At 39.4% G+C, this 22,010-nt stretch overlaps 1 protein-coding gene across 5 annotated transcripts in view; it reads left to right on the top strand.

The window, feature by feature from the left end:
• LOC121295381 (myosin-10) overlaps window positions 1-22,010 on the top strand; it is a 60,116-nt gene that overhangs the window by 10,306 nt on the left and 27,800 nt on the right. For 3 of the 5 annotated variants that reach the window (XM_041219921.1, XM_041219924.1, XM_041219925.1), the window contains exons 3-7: window positions 14,960-14,987; window positions 17,282-17,384; window positions 18,038-18,067; window positions 19,787-19,804; window positions 21,629-21,721. In XM_041219921.1, the coding sequence (XP_041075855.1) occupies window positions 14,960-14,987; window positions 17,282-17,384; window positions 18,038-18,067; window positions 19,787-19,804; window positions 21,629-21,721 (272 nt within the window). The remainder of the gene's footprint in view (window positions 1-14,959; window positions 14,988-17,281; window positions 17,385-18,037; window positions 18,068-19,786; window positions 19,805-21,628; window positions 21,722-22,010) is intronic. The other 2 variants (XM_041219922.1, XM_041219923.1) reach the window with 2 other exon arrangements.

Raw genomic sequence — 22,010 nt, 5'->3', positions numbered from 1 at the left:
TCTGGCTGACCAGTGGACCCGTCAGCTTTTTGAGTTATGGTTTCTTTTCTTCTACTGTCACCTTGGATTTCATCTTGAAGAGCACAACTGGAGATAAGACACAGGGTTGCCATGTGCAAGGTTGTTTAGTTTCTACGTCTCTGTTCTTTGCGGATACAATACAGTGCATGCTTTTTAACTACAGCGAAAGACGCTTACTGTAATCACTGGTTGATTGAATAAACCAAATGATATTGTAATCAGAAATTGCATTCCCTTTGCAAACCAATCACCTGAAAGAAATCTACCAGATCGTAATGAAGGAATACAAATGTGATTGGATAGTTTTCATTGTCATTTATTTTGCTGATGCGTGGGTTATAGTGACATTATAAGGTGCTGACATCACATGATGTACGATAGTGTTAAGTCTAGTTTGGAAGTTTTGCCAGATAATAGGTAGATTTGGAAGCCTTTGCACAAAGCACATGGGGAGCATTACATGTTCTACAGTAGTTGTTGAAATCACAGTGGCCTCTTTATCAAAACATATTTAATCTGCAATATTTTCCATCTTGCATCTAGTTGACTTCAGCTTCTTCAGCGAGGTACAACAGACTCATTTGAGCATTTCTGAAAACCGTGCAGCCAGGAAATGCTAATGTTCTTTGAAACAGAACCAGCAGCTTGGAAGGACTTGCACCGTGGCTCTGATGTGTATTCACGTTGATTGCAACAAGCTGTCATGCTGCCTGAAAGCTCATTGCCAAGGCTCTGCAAATAGCTTTGGGGAGGGGCTATCTGGAGACTTGAAAATCAGCTAAATGTCTTCAACTAGCCAACTCCATTTTATTACTTGATCTTTGCTACACTCTCAGTTAGTGGTAACTTGTAAAGTAAACATCCAGCATTGATGGAGAGTCTGCAGAAAACAATGCAGCATTGTTAATTTTTAAACCATGGTTTTATTTGTATTCACATTTGTATAGTTTTTTTTTTTTTTTTTTGTTAAACTGCAGCCTAGAACAATGTTAATACAGTTCAGTTCTTGACTTCTTGGCATGCTGACCCAGCACTTCCTGCCGGGCATATGCCTGCTGCATAGAATAATGTGCTTGCTGGATGCCCACCTGGTATCACTAAAAACCCTAATGCCTTTAATGAGCTGTAGTGTATTTCCTAATGCGCTTATCCTGTGGGGCAGCTGTGAACCATATTCGTTTTTTACATCGTTCCACTTGTGTGGACAGAACCTCGGTTAGACCTTTTTTTTGTTTTAAGTGCTCAGTTATTTGATTAGTCCTTTTAACAAGCCATCCCTACAGTAGAGAGCACAAAGATGGGCAGACACACAGTTTTCCCGTTTTCAGTGACGTGCTCCTTGTCAGCTGCTGGAGTCAGGCAGTAGCAAACTGGGGGGCTATTCTGAGATACAGCCCACCTTGAGAAATGACATGCTGTGCAGCAGAAATGAAGTGATGCAGAGACCAAGCAAACGATGAGATCTGGAGTTGAGACACTTGGAGAAAGTCTTTATTTCCCCTCTCTTGTTGCGTTTCCTGCTTGTGTGCGTCAAGGGCGTTAATGTTAAGAATTGAGCCACGGCAGGAGCAGCAGCAGCAGCAGCAGACAGCTCCCCAGCGGGGGCCAAGTCTTCAGCTTCATGTTTTCTTTGAGGTCATGGCTCTACCGAACTGGGGACTGTGGATCAGGGATAGGTGCTGGTGCAGAGCACACTGCACTGCCACAGTACAGCACTATAACAATACACCGTGTTTTTATTTTATTTTTTTAGGAAGGCGGACAAATGCTTTAACCCTTTCATGTATGGTGACCTCATGTGGGAATGGATAAAAAAAAAAACTCACTTCTAGTCTTTATATGGGGGCATATGGAAGATGCAAATGCATGAAAGCCTCATATGAGGTTGCACCCCCCCACCCCCCCTCCCCATAAAGGCAAGGGGGAAAGAAATGAAAGTATTGATTGATTTAACATACTATTACTGATTTCCCCACCCCCCTTTTTTATTTTTCTGAGAACCTTTTGGCCCTTTTTTTTTTTTGATTAAATCAATATATTCAAATATTTCAAACGTATCACTGTAGATACACATCTGCATGTTGCAGTTTAAAGCAGAGCTCCCGTATCTTCAACAGAACTAAAGGGGGACCGGTGATGATATTGCTCCTGCTGAGGGATGAGAAATAGATGGATTTGTTTTTTGCTTTACCATTTCAGGTCATAATAGTGTTTGAAAAAGGGGCTGTACTGGTATAGTACTGGCAGCAATACTCGAACCTGCACGTAGCTTTGGAATTCGAAAATTTTACTTTTAGTGCAATTCTTAGTGAAAAAGGGATTGAACAGTAAGTGTAAAGGGATATGGTTTTCATGACAGACCCTGCAGTCCGTGGATAATTGCAAAGCTCCAGCTTGTGTCAAAAGAAATGTTAAACTGATGGAAAACACATGTAGCTTGATGCCATACTTCTTTGTGTAATTAGGGAAAGTATGAAGGGAATTTATCCAGTAAGTGCTGTCATGGTCCAGACACCCTGTTATGGCAGATAACATTTTTTGTGTTCAACCCAATGGAGGACCATTGCATTCTACACTGATTTATAGCAAATGTCCTAGAATAGAATGAGCTGTAAATGGTGTTGTGTTGTGTTGGCGTTGATAGTTATTAGTTTGAATGGACCTGCACTGACCTGTGCAGTAATTGGGGTAAACACATTGTTCAGACATCACAACTGCCCCTGCCTCGAATTTCCCAGGCTTGAACTGAACTGATACCATCATCTGTTTGGGAGTTATGTGTGGCTGTGCTCGTCCCATTCCCAAAGGAAACAAGCTGCCATGGATCTCTGAAAGCTTGTTGGTGTTTCTGATGTTTTCTTACTGTTACAGCTAGAATAGCCGATCACTTAGCCTTGGTGTTTGTGCTGTGTTGTCGGTTTCAATTAGAATTGAAGAGACTGTCACGTGTCCCTTAAAAATAATTTCTGTTAAAGCAGGGCCCTGAACTTATCTTGCACAGTGGCATTTGGTGCATTTTCATGCAACATTTCATTTTCGTGGTATGTATTTGCAGCTAACAGCATTTTGACGTCTGTGTTGTTTTACTCATTGATTAGTTTGTGTAAGACTGTGAACACATCGCTGTGACACAGATCACGTGTTATACCAAGACAACTCTTACCAGCTAGTTATAAAATGTGTCATATGTGCTGTCTGTTTCACACAAAGAACCCAATTCACAAACCTTTCAATCATGAGTTAGAAAAGAATGAGTTTTTTTTTTTTGTATAAACTCTGTTATGAATAAAACAAAGCTTGATTTATTCTTTATGAGAATGAAGCATTACTTGTGAATTATGTCCACCTTGTTTGCCTTATCAATCTCTGTAGGCCCTATACACTAAACTTCAAGGGTTGTTTAAAGAGTGTTTATCAACATTCTCTTCATTTTAGACTGGGTTTTTTGAAAATGAGAATAGACTTCTAATCCTCTCTTAACCATTAAAAAAAGTTTAGTGAACTGCAAGCTTAGAAATAAAATAATAAAAAAAAAAAACAGTCCTTAACAAAACATTCCTTAAAGCAGTCTTTAAATGTTTGTGAGTAGAGCCCTGGGTCACTTGCAGATGACAGCGATTGGCTGAACTCGAAGGCTGCCGCATTCAGGTTTTGATGCATAATTGAATGAATGGGTTGTAATTAAGCCCAGGGGGGCGTGGAACAAAACCACCACCAAGAAAACACACATTTTCTTTCATTAAGCACTAAACTGCTCTGCAGCCCTTTATCTCTGCGCTCAATTACATTTCCGCTCAGTGCTTTAAACTTGAATGTAGACAGACGAGCACCAATACACTACCTACAGTAACTCAATTGGCTTGGCTTTAGCAAATGATTCTGTATTGGAGGTTGAGAGAGATTTATTGTAGCTTGCCTAATGTACAGACAGGCTCCCGACTCTTACGATAACTGTCTGTATTTGATGTTTCCTGCCAGTCAGTCAAGCACTCAGCCAATGATTAATTATTAGTAATGAAAGGTCAACTTGTACAATAGAAGAATACCTCCAGTGGTTGGGGGAATGGCTCTTTGATTGTGTTCTGATCTGAGTCATCTGGGTTCACACATGCTGAAAGATATTTCGTCCGCAGCACATTCCTTTACAGTGAGCACTTTGAATGGAACTGGTAATAACCCTGAGAGGCTCAGCTGAGCCCAAGTTTCGGATATAAACTTATTTTCTTTCATCTGGGCTAATTTATTTGACTACCCGCTCGCTTGCTACTTAAAAGAAGACTAACCCTGCCAGCCACCAAACTGCTAGAGACTTTGATGTTTCATTAAACCTCCAAGCTGTTTTGAAAAAGTGGTGTTGATAAAATACAGGAGGGAAAACTGCCAAGTGATTTGTAGATTGTGAACTATAGTGTATCGCAGCATCACAAAATGGCAATTATCTGTGTGAACTATATGAGCTACAGTAAATATAAAATTATATAAAACACGCCAAATTCACGGTGCTCTGTGGAAATAAAACCACCATATATACACCCTATTGCGTCATGGTATTCAGGACATGTACATGTGATAAATACTGTCAAATTCCGTTTTCTGGATCAAAAAGTTGCAAAGTTTGTCAGTCGTGAAGAAAGCAGATTATTAATGTACCGTTGTGTCTGATTCCTGTGTTTAAAATGTACCCTGCAAAAATACATACATCTAAAAACTGCGTGATCTACAATAGTAGCCTTGCTTCAAATCAGTTGTCATGTCTGTTCTCAGGAGCTATCGGAAGAGCGATCCTTGCATTGCCTCTGAAATCTGCGTCATTTTAAAATCAGCTGCACTATAATGATAAATAACCCACTTTTGCTGTGAAACAAACTGCCCAAACTATCAAAAGACTGCCACGCACATCTTAGCAAATGCTTTGCACTCAAGCAGAGGTTACTGTGAATTGCATTACTGCAGAGTGACGCCTCATTGACCCTGTGCAGTTTGTCATTGCAATGCTAAACGCTAGTGAACGGGGGCCACAGGTCCGGGTTCAGTTCTATTAATATGCCGTGAATATCTGCAGGACCAGAGCAGCCAACGCTTGGTTGTACAAACTCTGATAAAAGGCGTTGAGTTATTGTGGCTGACGTTGACAGGAACAGGGCTCTCTGACTGTAATCTAACATTTACTCTACCGTTTCCTTTTGGGTGCCATTTGACCTGGATTAGGAGTCCCAATTTAGCAAGTGCGTAATTTCAAGGAGTAGGTATAGCTCTGCTAAGCAATGGAGATGAAAAGTCCCAGACTGCTCCGAGATGTAATTGAGATGGAACGGGATATAAACAGTTAGGAACCTAGTGGTCTCTGGCACTCGCTGTAGCACATTGTGTACCAGTATTCTTCTAAGTGTTGTAATAATTTAGTACCTTGATAAACAATCCTGTCTCTTTAATGTGTTAATGAGCTGCTTGATGGATATCCCAGTCCTGCTTTGTGTCACTGGGAGGAAGGGCATGTTTTTTTAGGAATGGGTAGAGGAGAAAGCTTTTGTTTTAAAGGGAGAGATTTTAACACGGATGCTGGGATCATGGGTGAGATTTTGGTTGTTTTCCAGATACGCTCTTGTTAATTCCACTGGGGACAAAAAAAGGGGTTTGGTTCAAATTCGGGAGGGGGCTTTGAAGAGAATTAGGGATAATATTATAATACATATTTTTTTGTCTTTGGGTGACAAGAACAGATGCTACACCTCTGTTTTGTCAAGAAAAAAACAAAAAACCTGCCTATTAAGACTGTAATCAGTCTAGCTTTCCATATGGTTTTATAAGAAATATTTCCTAAAATACACTCTCATTAGAGTCTAGTATTCATCCAGCGTGCAGCAAAGCCCCTTATTTCATTATTGCTATCATTCTTCCTTCCTGTCTTTTAAATGTCAAATTTGGAAAGAGGTGAGAAAATTGCCAGAAACAGAGCTGACAATCCCATACATGGTCAACTCCATGAGTTTGTGTGAAATATTCAACAGGGAAAAAATGCTCCACAGCTTTCAAAACAGACAGGGGGGGGGAAATAGACCGTGGTCATGGTCTGGAATCTGAGGAATTCAAAAGGTTACTGCTTGAATCTGTCTGGGGGATAAATGATAGCAGTCGTAAAATCCCCCACTGTGCATTTCAGACAGAGATTTGGACAGTGTGGCTAACAGCAATGCATGATGGGAATGAGGATTGTTCAGTGTTAGAGTGAATAGAAAGGGATCTCGTCACATTTAACACAGTGGAGCTCGTGGCAAAAAACGTGTGTGTGTGTACTGCTACTGCTGATTGATTTTAAGTAGGAAAAAAAAACGTTTTGCATTTATTTCTGTTAGTGCTACTGTGTGTGTGGGCAGGTATTACTATCAATGTGTGGACAGAATTTGAGAAAATGTCCTCATAAAGATAGTAACTCCTGGGGAAAAAAAAAAAAATACGATGTTGTGGGGATGACCCACTTTACAAAACACCATAAGTACTAACTATGCCTTCAAAAGAAAAAAGAGAAAGTGCCAAAATAATTAATTTGTTGTCGACTTTCGCCCTGTGTGGAGTTTTGTCTGACTGGAGTTAGAAATAGTAAATAAATATAATGCGAGTCAATGAGAAGTCCCCACAAATATAGGAATGCAAGTGTGTGTGTGTGTGTGTGTGTGTGTGTGTGTGTGTGTGTGTGTGTCTATATATATATATATATATGACACACACACACATGGGGGAAAGTCAGTGTTGAAAAAGATATTTTTGAAAATATTGTTGAAAAAATGTCTAAACATTATTTTTTTTTTTTTTTATGTTTTTGAGTTGTTTAAAAACCCCACCCACATGTCAGACTTGCAGTTTTTCCAGCACAGTTCTCATTAGAAACACATGTTTTTTTGACTTCTTAATTTTAAAATGAGGGTTTGGTGAAGTCTACTGTTTCATTTCAAAATGTATAACACAGTTTAAATGGGCCTTCATTTTCATTTTGTTTCAGACTGTAATATTGTTAGTTGCATTCTAAAAAGAACTGCAGAAAGCAGATCAAACAGACCACCTACTGTACCATACTATGGGGGGGGGTTCTCAGCTTTTAAGACTGGGGAAAGAACCAGGTGCAGTTCATTCTCTTCAGTTTCTATAGAGTTCCTCTGCCCTGCTCCCACTAGTGCTGGTGACCTGGAAACACAGCAGCCAGATTTTGTTTCAGCAAGCGGTTGAGCAGAGCGGGAGGATTCCGTCGGGGAAAGCTGAAACCGCTTTGCAAGTACTGCACAGTAGACCTGAAAGGATTGCCAGTAGTGCCAGTAGCACGAGTACACGTTTCCTGAAAGCTATGCTTATTGAAATTAAACTAAGAAGTGAAACTGATTTAAAGAGTTCACAATGATCATACTTTATTTTCCATCTGTCTTACGCATAAAGAAATAGCGAAATAAAGAATATGGACAACTGGCAATCAACGTGGCCTAACCGTGAATGAATGATTGACTGTTGAAATAACAAGGGAGCATGCTAATCTTTCTGTTGTGGCTGAAAGATAAAGGAGCCAAACTGTCCCTCGAGAGCCATTCCAGTTCAGGACTCCAGTCAAGTTCCAAATGTGCTAACTGACCCATAGCCAGTTCAGTGAGGCCTGACTAATTCAGTACCTGCTTGGAATATGCATCTTTAAGGGAAGAGGTTGGGAACCACTGAGCTAGACAACCAGCCTCTATAATGGGCCGTAGCAAATGACGTCACATTAAAATAATCTGCAGAGACGAGGAACAGCAAAAGGCAGTTGGACGATTGAAAGCTACAGCTATGGCCAAACGTTTTGCATCACCAAGAATTTTAGGATTGAGACATAAAAAAAAAAAAAAAAAAAGCTATATGAACATAATGTTGATCTTTTATTTAACATCATGTAATGAAATAAACTGCAAAAGTATACCAGAAGCCATAATAGTAGTACAGCATTTCATGTTCGATTTCGAAAAATGTCACATTTTTCAATTGTCAGATTTTCGTTAAGTATATGGAAAACTACAGAACGGTATGTAATTCAATATGTTAACCTAACATTATTCACCAGGTTTACAAAGCAACATTTGTCAATTCTATAGAGTAATGCAAAACTTTTGGCAATAGTTGTACCATATATGTAGGTTTTTAACTAGAAAATATTATTTACAATCCTGACAACACGCTAGATGCCTGCACCAGTGTCCACATTTCAGAGAAGGATTACATTTAATTAAAACCAGTGGAAGGTATTTGGACTGTGGACAAATCCAAAAACAGTTTAGCTAGAAATTTTATCTGGTTATTTTTTTAAATTTTTTTTTACAATCTCCAGGTTTTTTGTTTTTTGTTTGTTTTGCTTCGTTAACCATTCCTTGCTGTAATATCCAGGCCCACCACAAACCCAGGAATAAAACTATGATAATTATAATGCTGAAGCATAGTTTTGCAAGCATCTTGGAAATTGGTGCCAACCACTCAGAGAGAGAGAGAGAGAAATGGAAGAAAGCAGCATGAAGAACAGATTATTACTGTAGGTGTGTTGGGAGCGCATCTTAATTAACATGAACACAGCTCTGTTAACTAATCCTTTTACAAAACATACACACACACAGTGTCATGTAATTGAGGAAAAACTGACAGATGCCAGCAGATATCAGGGTTTGATTGAACTTGAGGGCTGTGCACAGTCACGCATGACAAATATGTATGCGAACGGGGTCAACATGTGCAAAAAGAAAAGAGCATTTATGGAGGCCTATAATCGCAAAGCTTAATGAATAAAACCTGTTGTTAATAAAACTGCTTGATTGTCAATGCAGATTCCTTCAGTGACACATGAGGAAACCATTTTGTGAATAAATGTTTTTTTTTTTTTTTAATGACATTAGGAGCTACTGCACTGGCCCTGATAAATGTAAATATTTTTTGGGGGGAATCTCTGTTTCTCACATCAGTGCATTTTCAGAGGAGAGGCAGGTGGACTTCCAGGTTACACAAACCTCACACTCGCTCACTGTTGAGAGACAGAATGCATCTAACCGTATTCCTCTGGTTCTTCAGTCTAACACAAGAACCGCAAAACTCCTTATTTGGGGTTATCCAGTACTAGTAAGGATGTGCTGTGATCCATTTATTTAGTGACTAGCCACAGGTCTCCAGCTTTTCTGCTGTTTTTAGTTAATTGCTTCTGAGGCTTGTCTGCATGTTTTGGTCAACTTGATTTGTATTCGAGATTCTTGGAGCTCATAAACTAAAAATATTTTAACAGAAACCATGTGTGCGCAGTGAAAGAGAAAGAATGGTCTATCAAGGGGCAACATTTGAATTCATTTTATTATATTTTTATAGATATGTTTTTTTGGGAATGCTAACATCAGTCTCCGCCCCCTCCCAACCCCCCCCCAAAAAAAAAAAAAGAAGTTGTTAAACTTTTACAGTGCAGTTTGAATAGGATTCGGAACATTTTGTTCGTGTTTGCAAATTTTTTTCATGTGTTTTTGGATGAAGCTGCATTGCTTCAAAACTGTTGATAGCTAGATGAAAAACAGAGAGGCTACAGTATGTGCAGCCAGGGATGACCTAGTTAACCAGTGTAAAAAAAAAGGCAGTGTAATCGCAGCTATAATATCAGTGCGTTCACAGCTCATAGATTTTGTGAAGAATTTGGCTGTAGTTCAATATGCTATATTGATAGCAGTTGCTATCCTCTGAGCATACACAGAATGCCAGCTTCAGTCCCCACTCAGGTCATTGGTACACCATCTGAAGAGCCACCCACACCAGACTACCAAAAGAATGGTCTCTCTCAAAGTTACCTTGTGTGTCTTTTACTCCCCTTATCGCTGTACAGTTCCGTTAAAAAAAATAAAAATAAAAAAAATAAAAACTTGCTTTGCAGCTGTCGTGTTGAGTGAGCGATACAGTATGATTCTGTCTGGGTATGTAGAGTGCGTTCCCAGATAAATTTTTCAAGAAACTTTACATGTAGTTGTTAAAAACGTCACCAGCATGCCAGAATGTTATTAACTTTTACCACTCTGTTCCAATGTTATTTTATAGAAGATTGTTCCACCCTGTTAGTTTCACACAATCCAGTTTACAGATACATTTAAAGGTGCAGTGCCCTATGTTTTGAGCAGATTTTTAAGGATGTTGTACCCCAACTGGGTACGAGCAGTCTGTGACTGGAGAAGTGAAGGAAAAAGTTTTATAGTGATAGAGCACAGGAAGTAGCTGAGCTGAGTTTTGAGCCCAGGTTCATTTAGGCTAATGCTGTGCAGAAAAATCGTCCACACTGCCTCCAGCGCACAGATTTAAAAATGATTGGCAATTCATCCATAACTGAAGTTTTAGAAATATTTCGACCAGAGCCTTCATCGATGTACCGAAGGGTCGTGAGAAACGTTTGCTTCTCTGGACCCTTGAGGCAGTGCATCATGGGTTGAAGAATCTGAAGGATGGGAAGGCCTGGGAAATGTTGGACAGGGAACAAACACCTGCGCCAACAAAAACACTTAAAATTGTCTTGCATCTGTAATTACCTAATTACTTTTCGAGATAATAAAACCCAGCTTGACTTTCACAATGCACAGTATTTGACAAGCCTGGCTCCAGCGTGATGGAGCCTTGCCAGCAGTTTTCCATTTTGTTTTCCTCCCTTCTAAATGAATGTGAAAAGGAAAAGACTAAACCCCTCCTGTGACATTAAAAATGTCGTTTGCATTGTTAAGCTGCAGAACAAAATCCCAGGCTGTGAAAGCGATCAAGTGATCCTATTAAAATGGCTGGTGTAGTTTTAAAAGGAGACGTGAAAGGAGAGCGCAGTCCCCAAGACTTGTTACCACAAGGAAGGAGATTCAGAAAAGGGATTGCTGCAGTTTAAGCATCGGAACACGCTTTTGTTAAACAAAAATAAAACAACAATACATACAGAAATAAACCTGCACCCAAGAACCGCTATCTCAGTGCAATAGCTGCTAAGCACAGCCTTTCTGTTATACTGCAGTACCTCCAACAAACAAAGGATTTAGCTCCCCTTTCATACCATGTGGCTGGGACTTGATTGATGATCAGTTATTCAATCAAGATCCAGCCACATTCCAAATAATACATCTTTATTTAAAACACACTTAAACTATTTACATACAGGGCTTCTGTCTTGGTACAGGAGACGTTCAGTAATGTGTGCCTGGGACAGAAGTAAGACTCCCATTGCAGAGCACTTTGATCCAGGCCTGGTTTTACTATGAGTTTAAAATCTCTGAGCTTGTTACCTATACATTGGGGTCTTGTATCAAAACCTGGAATGGGCAACACTGCTTAAATTGAAGGTGTCAAGATTACAGTTCCTGTTTCTTTTGGAAATAGAGTGCAACTGGTGAACCTGAGGATCGCGGCTCTACTCTTGATAATATCGGCACCTCAGACAGACAGACAGACAATACAGTCGGTCTAGCTGTAGATCAGAGGACAGCTTTCTAGGGACTGCAAATGTAAGTCTAGTCTCAGACGCTTGTGCCAGGCATGCTGTAGAACTGAAGTTAATGTCGTCCCAAGGTGATACCGACAGCAAGGAAAATATTTCCCATGACCCAGCACTTGAACTTAATAAGACCTTTTTAAATCATGTGACAGCCTTGTATAAAGGCTTGTATAAAAGCCATGTAAACAGGAACTCTGTAGCTTGTCTGCAGTAATGTAAAAAGTTATTTTAGCAATAAGCATTTTTTTCTTTTGCAACAAGCATTTTTTTCTTTTGCAACTTCCTAGATTATTTGCATGGAAAGTTAAAACTAGAGGGTTTTGGGACTAATTTGCTGCAGCTCGGGCTGTTTCAGTTTTACGTCCATGATGGAACATGTGATAACAAACATTTATCATACTTATTAAAAGACCAGTGCAATATAAAGAAATCTCATGGTCTAATAACTCGTTACTCCGCTCGTAATTACAGACATATGTTTTACTGCAGAGTAAAAAAAAAATGTATTCTTGCCTTGAAAATGTAGCTCCCACTGGAAGTGTGAACGCTGAGATATTCAAGGTTAAAGGTGCTGCATATTTTCGAGAAAGCATTTATTCGTCTAGCCACACATGTTAAAAACCAGTCAAGCCTAGAAGCGTGACAACATGTGACAAGCCAGTGTTTTCTCGAATAAACCCAGCAGTGTTTAGCTCCCTGGGATGTTTGTCCAGGCCACAGTAAAATGAGTACAATAGTTCATAAGATCTTTCAGTGTTGGGAAAGACATGCACACTGAGATGGTGGTGTAGATGAGTCTGTAATGTACTGTTTAGGCGGTCTAAAATTTCAGTTTTTATTTGAATAAAAATAAAGCTTAAAAAAAAAAAAAAACTGGAGCGACTAAGAATGAATTCACTGTAGGTTCAAGTTCTGTGAAATTGACTTTTGATCTAGTTTTTCACAGATTCTGTAAAAGCATTGTGACATCATAGGCACATTGTATAAAGCTGCCGTCTGATTGTAGTGTTAGGGATGATGTAATGACATTAGAAGTTAAAATAAGGGATTTACATTTGGCTGCCTCTGTCCCAGAGAAACGCTGCGCAAGGTGGCAGGAAATGTGACGAGGGAATGTGGATAAGCGTCCACCCAGCCAGCCATGGCCGCAGTGGCAGAGTGATGTAAGCCGGGAGAGTGTAGAGAAACTGAAAACACAAAGAGAAAGGGGCAGTCAGCTTGACACAAGATGAGGAGTGACGTGTTTTGAGGGTCAATGTTTAGAAAAGCTTCCTTTTTTTTTTTTTTTTTACCAGTCCATTTAGCAAGTTTAAAGGGTACATAAGAACCTTTTTATTTTATTGTGTCACATGTTCCCATGTGTTGCTACAACTGTTTATAAGGTGTGTGTGTGTGTTGTTAATTTTTTTTTTTTTACATTTGAGATGGATTTACCAGTGATCAAGAACATGATGGGAATGTAGTTCTGAGATGTCCATGCGGGTACATGTGAAGCCATCTTGAGGCAGCGCATGCAATTTAAAAGTTTAAAAAAGTTGTCAAAATGTAAAAAAAAATAATAATAATAATTAAACATTACACACACCTTACATAAACAGTTGCACCAACATATGGAAACATGAAATAAAGTCCTTATGTACCATTTATGTTAGGGTTAACCCTGCCCAGTAAGTGCTGGGAGAACGTCAGCCAGCAGTATGGTACTATCAATCTAGCGCGTAGCCTGATCCAGAAAAAGGTCGTATTTCTTTCTCCCTGGTGAAATTGCTCCCTGATGTCTGAGCCATTAATAATTGCTGCTGGTTAGGAATGATGTGTTGTAGAAAGATTGACAAGAACCATGAGACAAATTACTGGGTGACCTTTTCAGTGAATGGTGCTATTATATAGTTTAGTTTTATTGCCACTTGCGTAACCGTGCACTGAACATTCCACGGTTTACCTCCACATGTGAAGTGCGATTAATAAAGGGATGTGAATAAACCTCCCATTGCATATCAGTTTGAGGAATTCCTGGTTTTTACTGTGAGTTTAATTAGTAGACTGTTTTTTTTTTTTTTAGAACTGCTCCATATTTAAGCAATAGTCTAGCTGCATCATGTCATGTCACATTGCATTTGTCTCTCTCAAAAAGGCAGAAACCATTTTGAGAAACTGCACCACTGACCTGAAGCAGCCCCATCTGAGTGAGCATTGGCAGTGTGGTGCCCTGGTTGCAAGCTTCATGACAGGATCTCAGTGCTTGCAGTCAGCAGTAATCCTTTCGTAATGCAATACCCTGATATATGGGCGTGTCGCTTCTGGAGTATTACTCTGTTTGGCTTTGTTTGTTTGACTGGAGCGCCAGTGGACTGTATTTAAAGTTTGGGGTTTTCTATACCAGCGATATGGCAGCTGAGGTTTGGAGGGAGGTGCAGACGGAGCTGAAGCCTACAGCTTCAGATGTAGCGTCAGTCACTCCCTGTCTAGACAGGTCTTTTGTGTCTAGATTTAGATTTGGGTTTTGGGAATCTCTAGGGGTGTCAAGTTTAAACCCGGCTAAACTTTTAGATGTCGACTAAACTCTGAGATATCAACCCCGAAATTCATTCAGGATTCTGTATTGCTCACTAAACGCGCTGTGTTAACTATGCAAAGTTTATTACACATTTTATGAAATGTTATTTTATCATAGCCCCTTGGTTTGTGCTGCTTTGTGAATTTGGCAGAATCATTAAGGAATGAGTGACTTAGTTTATCACGTTTTTACATTTGTAAATGTGTAAACCCTAAATTTACATTTTCTTTTATACTAATAAATAACAGAAACTGCGGTACAGAGTATTCGTTTATAGCCGCAGTGAGGGTAGTAGCACCGTAGTGTGTTAATGTAATCTGCAGCCTTGACTCAAACGCATTGCTTTGCAAGTCAGTAGATTTGATCGTTTATTTGAAGTGCCCTGATGTGGAAGTACATATCTCTCACGACCAGGAGGCAGCCATCAGTCTTACTTTATCTAACTGTCCTTTCATTTCCTGTGGTCTGTACTGAATACTTTCAGCAGGATTTCAATATCAAGGTGTTTGGCGTCGGCTTGTTTTAAAATGGATTGCATAATTCAAATATCCATATTGTATTTCTTTGTGTATTGCTTTGACTGATCATATTTTTGTTTTTAAAGGAACAGTGTTAGTGCATGAGTCATTTTGCATTCTTTATTTAGCAGGCTCAAGAAGCTGTTTTTTTTTTTTTGTTTTTTTTTAATCACTTGCTTGATTTGTAAATTATTATCTTGTGCTGCAATTGTAACACGTTCTCTTAAATGATAATTATAGTACTGCAGTGTAACATTAAAATAAATCAAATCCCAAAATGGTTACCGGCATTGTGTGCACTTTTATACAGTTCTGCGCACACAGACTTTTTAATAAAGGCTTACAGGTGGTTTTTTTTGGTTTGTTTTGCAGATCGCGAGGACCAATCAATTCTTTGCACGTAAGTAATGATCCTGTACTGAACATTACTGGTAATATATATTTACTGTTTCTCTTATCCAATGGTAAAAGCAATGCAAAGTACAGTAAATAATTCATAGCAAGCATGGTAATGAAATAAAAATATCGTCCAAGATTGGTAACCAACCCATGGTTAACGATGGATGCCACAGTAAATGGTTAGTATATCAAGCATATCATGCAGCCATATACATTTGCTTACATTGGAGTGATTTGCGGGTTATTATTGTTTCTGGCCAGTCAGAGTATTATACCAGGGGACTCTCAAGCTCACATTGGGTTTGTGTTGGCTGAGCCTCCTGTAGCACTTTTTTCTGTATTTGTCAGCAGGAACGCTTAGCCCTGGATACCTTGCCATGCACTGTTTCTGAGGTCCGTATAGACTGACAGTGTATTCCCTTTGAGAACTCGCTCGCTGAGTAAATGTTGCAGTTGGGTCCTAAGAGTCACACGGCAGACTGGTGCCGGGAAGCGAGAACGAAAGAGTTGTAGGATAAAATTAGGAGCACACCAACCCGTTTCACAGCCAAATTATATTACTTAAATGGAGTTCAATCCAAAATGTTTCCAGGAAATATTTAGAAAACTCAACAAATTATATATACTTTCTCACAAGCTGCAGAGAGTTTGACACTTTAAGTGTTTATGGTATTCATTTATTTATGTTTTTATTTTATTAATTAGATTTGTTCTCGAACATTTTTCTCGTGCCACTCTTTAAAATGTATTTTGGTCCAGATTGGCTTAAAAGGCTGACTGAAAGCATGGCGCTTTTTTTTTTTTTTTTTTTTTTTTTTTAAACAAGAACGAACTGCATATCACATATTTTTGTCTGCTGGCCTTTGGCTTTCCCCCAGCTTTGCAGACAGAATTAAGTCGAAAAGAAAAATCAACCTGGAATTGGGATTTTTAAGCCTGTTTGACAGTGCTTTGTATTAAGATGACTGTAATGAATTGCATCTGTAAAGCCTGGGTAATGCTAGTGCATTACTGAACACGCACATCATAACCTTCCGGATTCAGCAGGGCGTCTGCTTCAGGAGCAGGGAGGTCTCGGTGCTGGAGGTGCACCTGAAAACAGAACAGAGCAACAATAGGAACATTTACAATGCGGCGATGTTGGGAAAAGCTGTAGCTGCTTCAGTATATGTGTTTGCTGGAAGAAAGGAAGGATGTGTGACTGTACAGGGTGTTCACCGAGTGTGATGCGTCTATATCTATGGGATCAGCATCTTCACCAGCGTGATCTAATGAAGTGTAGCATGTCACAGCTGTTCAGTTCAGGATACACAGCCCGGGTTCACGTTGGTATATTTGCTGAGCTTTCCTGTGTTTTTATTGTATATAATAATGATAAGTGCGTGAATAAATAACCCGGGCAGGGGTGGGGGGGGGGGGGTGCATAGTTTAGATCAGGGCTGTCCAATCACGTTCCTGGAGTGCAATTCCACTGCAGGTTTAACAGATACAATTAGGTAATTAACTACTGCAGGGTCTGGTTGGGGGTTTAATTGGTCAGTTAAACTATTTAGAGCAGTGTTGGAACAAAGACCAGGACTGGAAGGGCCAACTTTGGCCACCCCTAGTTTAGATTGTTTAAATATCTAATAGCCATATTTAAAAAAAAAAAAAAAAGTAAGTCGTCTGTCTGACCACAGCACAAAAAAATGCAGGCAGGAATTGTGAATGATTCAATCTGCAGACTGAGGAATGTAACACCTGGCAAGAAACGGCAGAGGGACGGAGGCATCTCCCGAGGGCCACTCCCTCAGGACCGCCACCTCTTACAGCACAGTACATTGTTGGGTATTAGTTTTAGATTTTAATGTGGTTTGTATTATACCTAACAGGTGCTGGTGGAAATTTGTACCACTGCACCTTTTTAACTCCTCCTCAAGTTTTTTTTTTAACGCAGTGTTAAATCCATTTGCTTGTTTACAAATCTAGCATGAAACTCTGCTAATGCAAGAATATATACACTATAAAACAGTGTTTATGTGACTCTGCAACGCACCATTCTCTGCTTAGCCCTTTCAGTCCTGGCAGGACCTCAAGGTCCCGTCTTATCTTAGCACCGTATGGGAACACATGCCGTCGGGAATCACGCTGGAACCTGAACCTGTTCTCATGTTTACTCAATAAAGGAGTTCCTCCTTCGTCTCGACAAAAATTAATCCAGGACTGAAAGGGTTAAACAGCATTGCTCTGCAGGGATAACGATTGCACGGCAGGTGGATTGCATCATGGTGTATCAGTTTCTTTTTCGTCACGCAGAGGGGAATCTGGTGCCGGAAAGACAGAGAACACCAAAAAAGTCATTCAGTACCTGGCTCACGTTGCCTCCTCCCACAAAGGAAGAAAAGACCACAACATTCCTGTGAGTGTCCCCAGGGTTTTCACACCTGCTCTGGATTACCCTTCACAAATAATACTTTTTTTTTTTTTTTTTTTTTTTTTTTTTTTTTTTTTTTTTAACTAATGTGTAGAAACTGTAATTGCTTTCTAATAAGCGGTCTTCACTTCAACAAATTAATTAGCTTAACAAGCTAAGTGGACCGTAAGTAACTGAATGGTTTGAAGTGACCACAAGAACACTGTGACTCCTTGCAATTCAAAGCCCTGCTATTGAAGGGCAGAAAATAGTTTTTGCAGTGTTTCATGGAATTGGCTTCCCCACGAAGTTGAAAATAAGCTGCATCAACATTAGACTTGTACTGGCTTTAATTAATCCTTGAAATCAACATGCATAATGTAGCATATTTTAACATGCACAGCAGATACAGTAACATAATCAAATAGGTCTTACAGAAGTTGTTGTTTTTATGCTAGACATTTGCTAAGTTACTTTATTGTAAGCAACTCTGTGTACAGTTTAATTTCACCTTCCTCGGCATACTGCTGCAATTCCATGAAGTGCGATGCTTGTTTTTGAAAGAGTGATGCACACAGGAGGAGGTGAGGGGTGAATGGCTTGCAGTGTGCAGCAACACAAACTTCTAACACTTGCATTTGTTTATTTGCAACAAACAGCTCGAATCTCCTAAACCAGTGAAACTACAGGCAAGTCTTACCGCTTTTCAAAAGTTTGATATTGTGTATTTGTTTCTTCTAACTCCTGTCTCTCTTTGGTTTTGTTCGTTTTAAGAGGTGGTTAAATTGCTATTCTCCTCTCATGTAATCGTTGAAGGGAATGATTTTTCTAATAGACTTTGCTGCACGTAGGAGCAGTTCAATTATTTCAAGTTTTATATAGTTATCCTTTTATTTTTAAAACTGCTTTTAAAGATTCTCTTTATTAAACTTGGCAAGCGTATTTGAATTGTGTGAGTTAATGTTATTTTGTCATGTTTTGCATGGACAGTGATCTCTGTAGCCGTTAGAAGTGGAAAGTAACTAAAAGCAGCTGGGGAGCTAGCTAGTAAAGCCACTCAACTTTTAAATATGGCACAAGCTGAGTGTTTATCATGATCTAATATTACAGCTAAATGTGCAACTTCAGTAGCCCTTTTAGACCCCCTTACATTTGAATGGAAAACTTTGTTCATAAACTCCTCTTCATCCAATGCTGCTGTTTATTAAAACAGTGGTCCGTATTCTTAAAGCTTTAACCTGTGCTTTTTGATCATGTTAATAAAGTTTTATATTGACAAGACTGTCTTTGTGGACCCTGTACTGTACAGGATCTGTACAGCTTGTTCATTCTAATACCCTTTTATCCTGATCCAAAACATTTAAAGACCAGATCCATCTATCGTAAAGATAGATACAGTTTCGCTTTCTTGTGTCTTTCCTGTTGTTCATCGAAGCCATGGCTCACAAATTATGTCAAAGCCAGCACTTTAATTTCCTGTATCTGCCTTTTAAGTACAAGATGCCTGCTAAGCGTTTAACTTTTAAAGAACATGCATTAAAGCAAACCATGAAACTGTGTAGCTTGCAGTAGTAATATGGGTCATTTTGACATTAAAGGGTCACCAATTTTAAGGAAGGGCAGTACAGTCTAGTGGTGCAGTGAGGTCAGTTCCTTTGAGTTTGATTTGACGTTCCGAGTCACTGTCTGACCCTGAAGGAAAGATACTCGATCTCCCTGTGACGCAGTACAACCCAGGTCTAGATGAAATAATGTCAAATCACTGAGCAACCCATTTCCTTATATCACCCACACAGAATAACTACTCAACCTGCCCTTTTTATCGGATTAGCAGAGTTTCCGCGAGGTTGTGTTACCAACGCTTCTTGTTCACGTTATTTTTTGTATTGCACACATCTTATGCCAGTGCAGTTTGCTGAAGAATACAAAAAAAACGTTGGCACAAGGAGTAAAGAAAGTAGCGTTTCTAAATGTCACACAACGCTTCTGGGTCCTGTCTGAGATTGTTGCAAGTGCAGGTGGAGGTTTTTTTTTACATTTGCCAGACTTTTTTACAGGAGTCTGCTGTTTTGTTGAGAGAGAGAGAGTAAAATACTTTTTTTCCTTTCTTTTTTTTATTATGTGCAGACATGCCTGCTGATAATTGTAATTTAATAGAGGTCTGACTGCAGTTCATTTAGTGCACAGTACGAGATTGAAACTGGTGGCTATTTAAAGCAAAATGACCCAGCTTGTGCATAAATCTAAATGTTAAACTGCACACTGGCCAGAGCTTAACATAGTTTTGTTTTTTATTTTGCATTTGTTGCCTTTTTTTCTAATCTGGAAAATGTATAGTAGTGTTTTATTTAGTTGGTTCATGACTATTAACACTTTTTTTTTTTTCCATAACATTTGTTTGACTACAGAGTGGATCCCTGTTGTATGTGAGTAGCATGTAGTCCCTCCCTTGTGTCCTCAGTGTTGTGAGCTTTAGTCGGTAGCTGATAAAGGATGCCATTTCCTTTGTGTGTGTCTGTGTGTACGTCTGTGCACATCTCAATTAAAACAGCATACCAGCTTCTCTTGTGCATGTACTAACGCCTTGACCGGCTCAGATTCTCTGCATGGTTTCACCCTTTTTAACACAAGCCGCTTTTTCCAAAGACAATAGAAACATCAGTGAGATTTACAGCTTGGTTAACCCTTTCATGCAAGCAATATTGAAAATAGCTTGAAAGGTTTTGGACCCATAATATATTTTTCATTGAACATTTTTTCATTTTTTTGTTAGATTGCTTTATATGGGGAAACGATAACTACCTCAGATGAGGTCGTCATGCATTTGCGTCTTCTGTATGTCCCCATATAAAGATTAGAAGAGAGATTTTTTTTTACTGCAATATACAAATTATACTTTTAGTTTTTCAGATAATTCAATAAAAAAGTATACTCAAATATTTGTTTAAATGTTGAAAGAATATTTGAACATGCACAAAACAATGTGCTTCCCGGCACTACTGTAGGTAAACCTTGATCTGTTTGCATGAACGTTCTTAGCATTCATGTTTAAAGTACTGGACCAGGATATGTTAGAGACTTGCTAACATGCACAAAGAGGTTAACAAGCACTTCTGCACCTAATTTAGTTTGCCATGAGCTTGTTCAGAAAAAATGCAGGGTGTGATGTTGCTGCCAAATAAAAAATGTTAATAAGATGCCTGCAAGATTACAGATGCCAGATATTTTTAGTTGCGACGTGAACACAAATGTCGAAATGGCTGGAGAATAGAAAGACGGCTGATTTGAACCAGCCTCCTTGCTGCTAAGTGTGTGCAGTCTCTGGAGTGAGCAGGTTCACACTGATCATACCTGACACTGGCAATTCACAATCAATTTAACTACAGCAGTTACCCGCTTTCCTCTGTAGTCAGGAATGCAGGCTGACAGCATTTTGAAGAAATCGGTTAGAGACTATACAGAAACCTGTCATTGTGGTGTTCCTGCATTGCCACAGAAGGTCACCTGGTTTGGTTCAAGATCTAGATGTCCTGGTGCAACACTTATGGCAGGCGGAACGCAGACTCTGAAATCCTAGAGCATGCTTCATGCAAACAGCAGGGACAGATCCATTCGAAGAAATGCAGCTGTCAAGCTTGGCCAACTTTTGACATTTCCTGAAAGCAATTTCTGGAAATCATACTGAATGTTAATTTGGTAAAAGCAGATTCTGTGCTCCCAGTTCTCCCAACCCTACTGATTAAACCAGGATTCATTTACCATTGATCCTCTGTGGTTCATTTTCTAGCAGAAACAACCTGTTTAGCATGTACAGTCTTTTAGGATATAGACATGTTTTGGGGGGAGTGGGGACTGTTGTAAAATAAGTTTCCAAATCCTGTGTGTTCTCGTTTAATCTTAACTGGGAGAATGGTTAAAAGATAGAGCAGCTTAGGATGCATGCTTCGCCGTTGCTTCTGTAGTTTGTAACACTAACCTTAGTGCATGTACTTCCAACAACTGTCAAGGTGTGGCAAACCAAAAAAAAAAAAAAAAAAAAAAAGACTTCCTTCACATTTCAACCATGGGCTCCACACACTGTTCTTGAATGAAGTTGTGTGTCGAAGGTGAATCTGAATCTGGTTAAAGAGGTAAGGTCTGTGGGCTTACTGGTCATTGTACCCGTCTGTTGTCTGTGTTGTGTTAGAATACTGGTGGGGCATCCCTTTGAGATGCATGCTGTGCACTAATGAGCTTTGACTATGTTTCAGGGCGAATTAGAACGTCAGCTGCTGCAAGCCAACCCCATTCTGGAGTCCTTTGGAAACGGCAAGACTGTAAAGAATGACAACTCTTCACGTTTTGTAGGTGCATTTTGTGTTTGTATCACAGCATGGTCACTTAGCATATACACAACCATGAAACAAGTGTCCTGTTATAAATATAGGTACAATAAATATAAGTACAAGTATTAGGACACCCTGTGATAGCAGTGTATGTGTTATGCTCCTGAACCAGCATCAGTCTTAATGGCTGTAAGTGGAAGTCATAATGTGTCTTTGGATGAAGAAAATTGTTCGTAGCAACAGGCATTTACAGGGATGGAAGTACGACTCCTGTTGCATAGCAGTTTCATCCATTTCAGGTTTTACT

This window comes from Polyodon spathula, chromosome 20 (assembly GCF_017654505.1).
Source record: "Polyodon spathula isolate WHYD16114869_AA chromosome 20, ASM1765450v1, whole genome shotgun sequence".
Classification (NCBI taxonomy): Eukaryota; Metazoa; Chordata; class Actinopteri; order Acipenseriformes; family Polyodontidae; genus Polyodon; species Polyodon spathula.
Note: the sequence above shows the minus strand (reverse complement) of the source record. Positions and strands in the feature narration are given on the sequence as shown.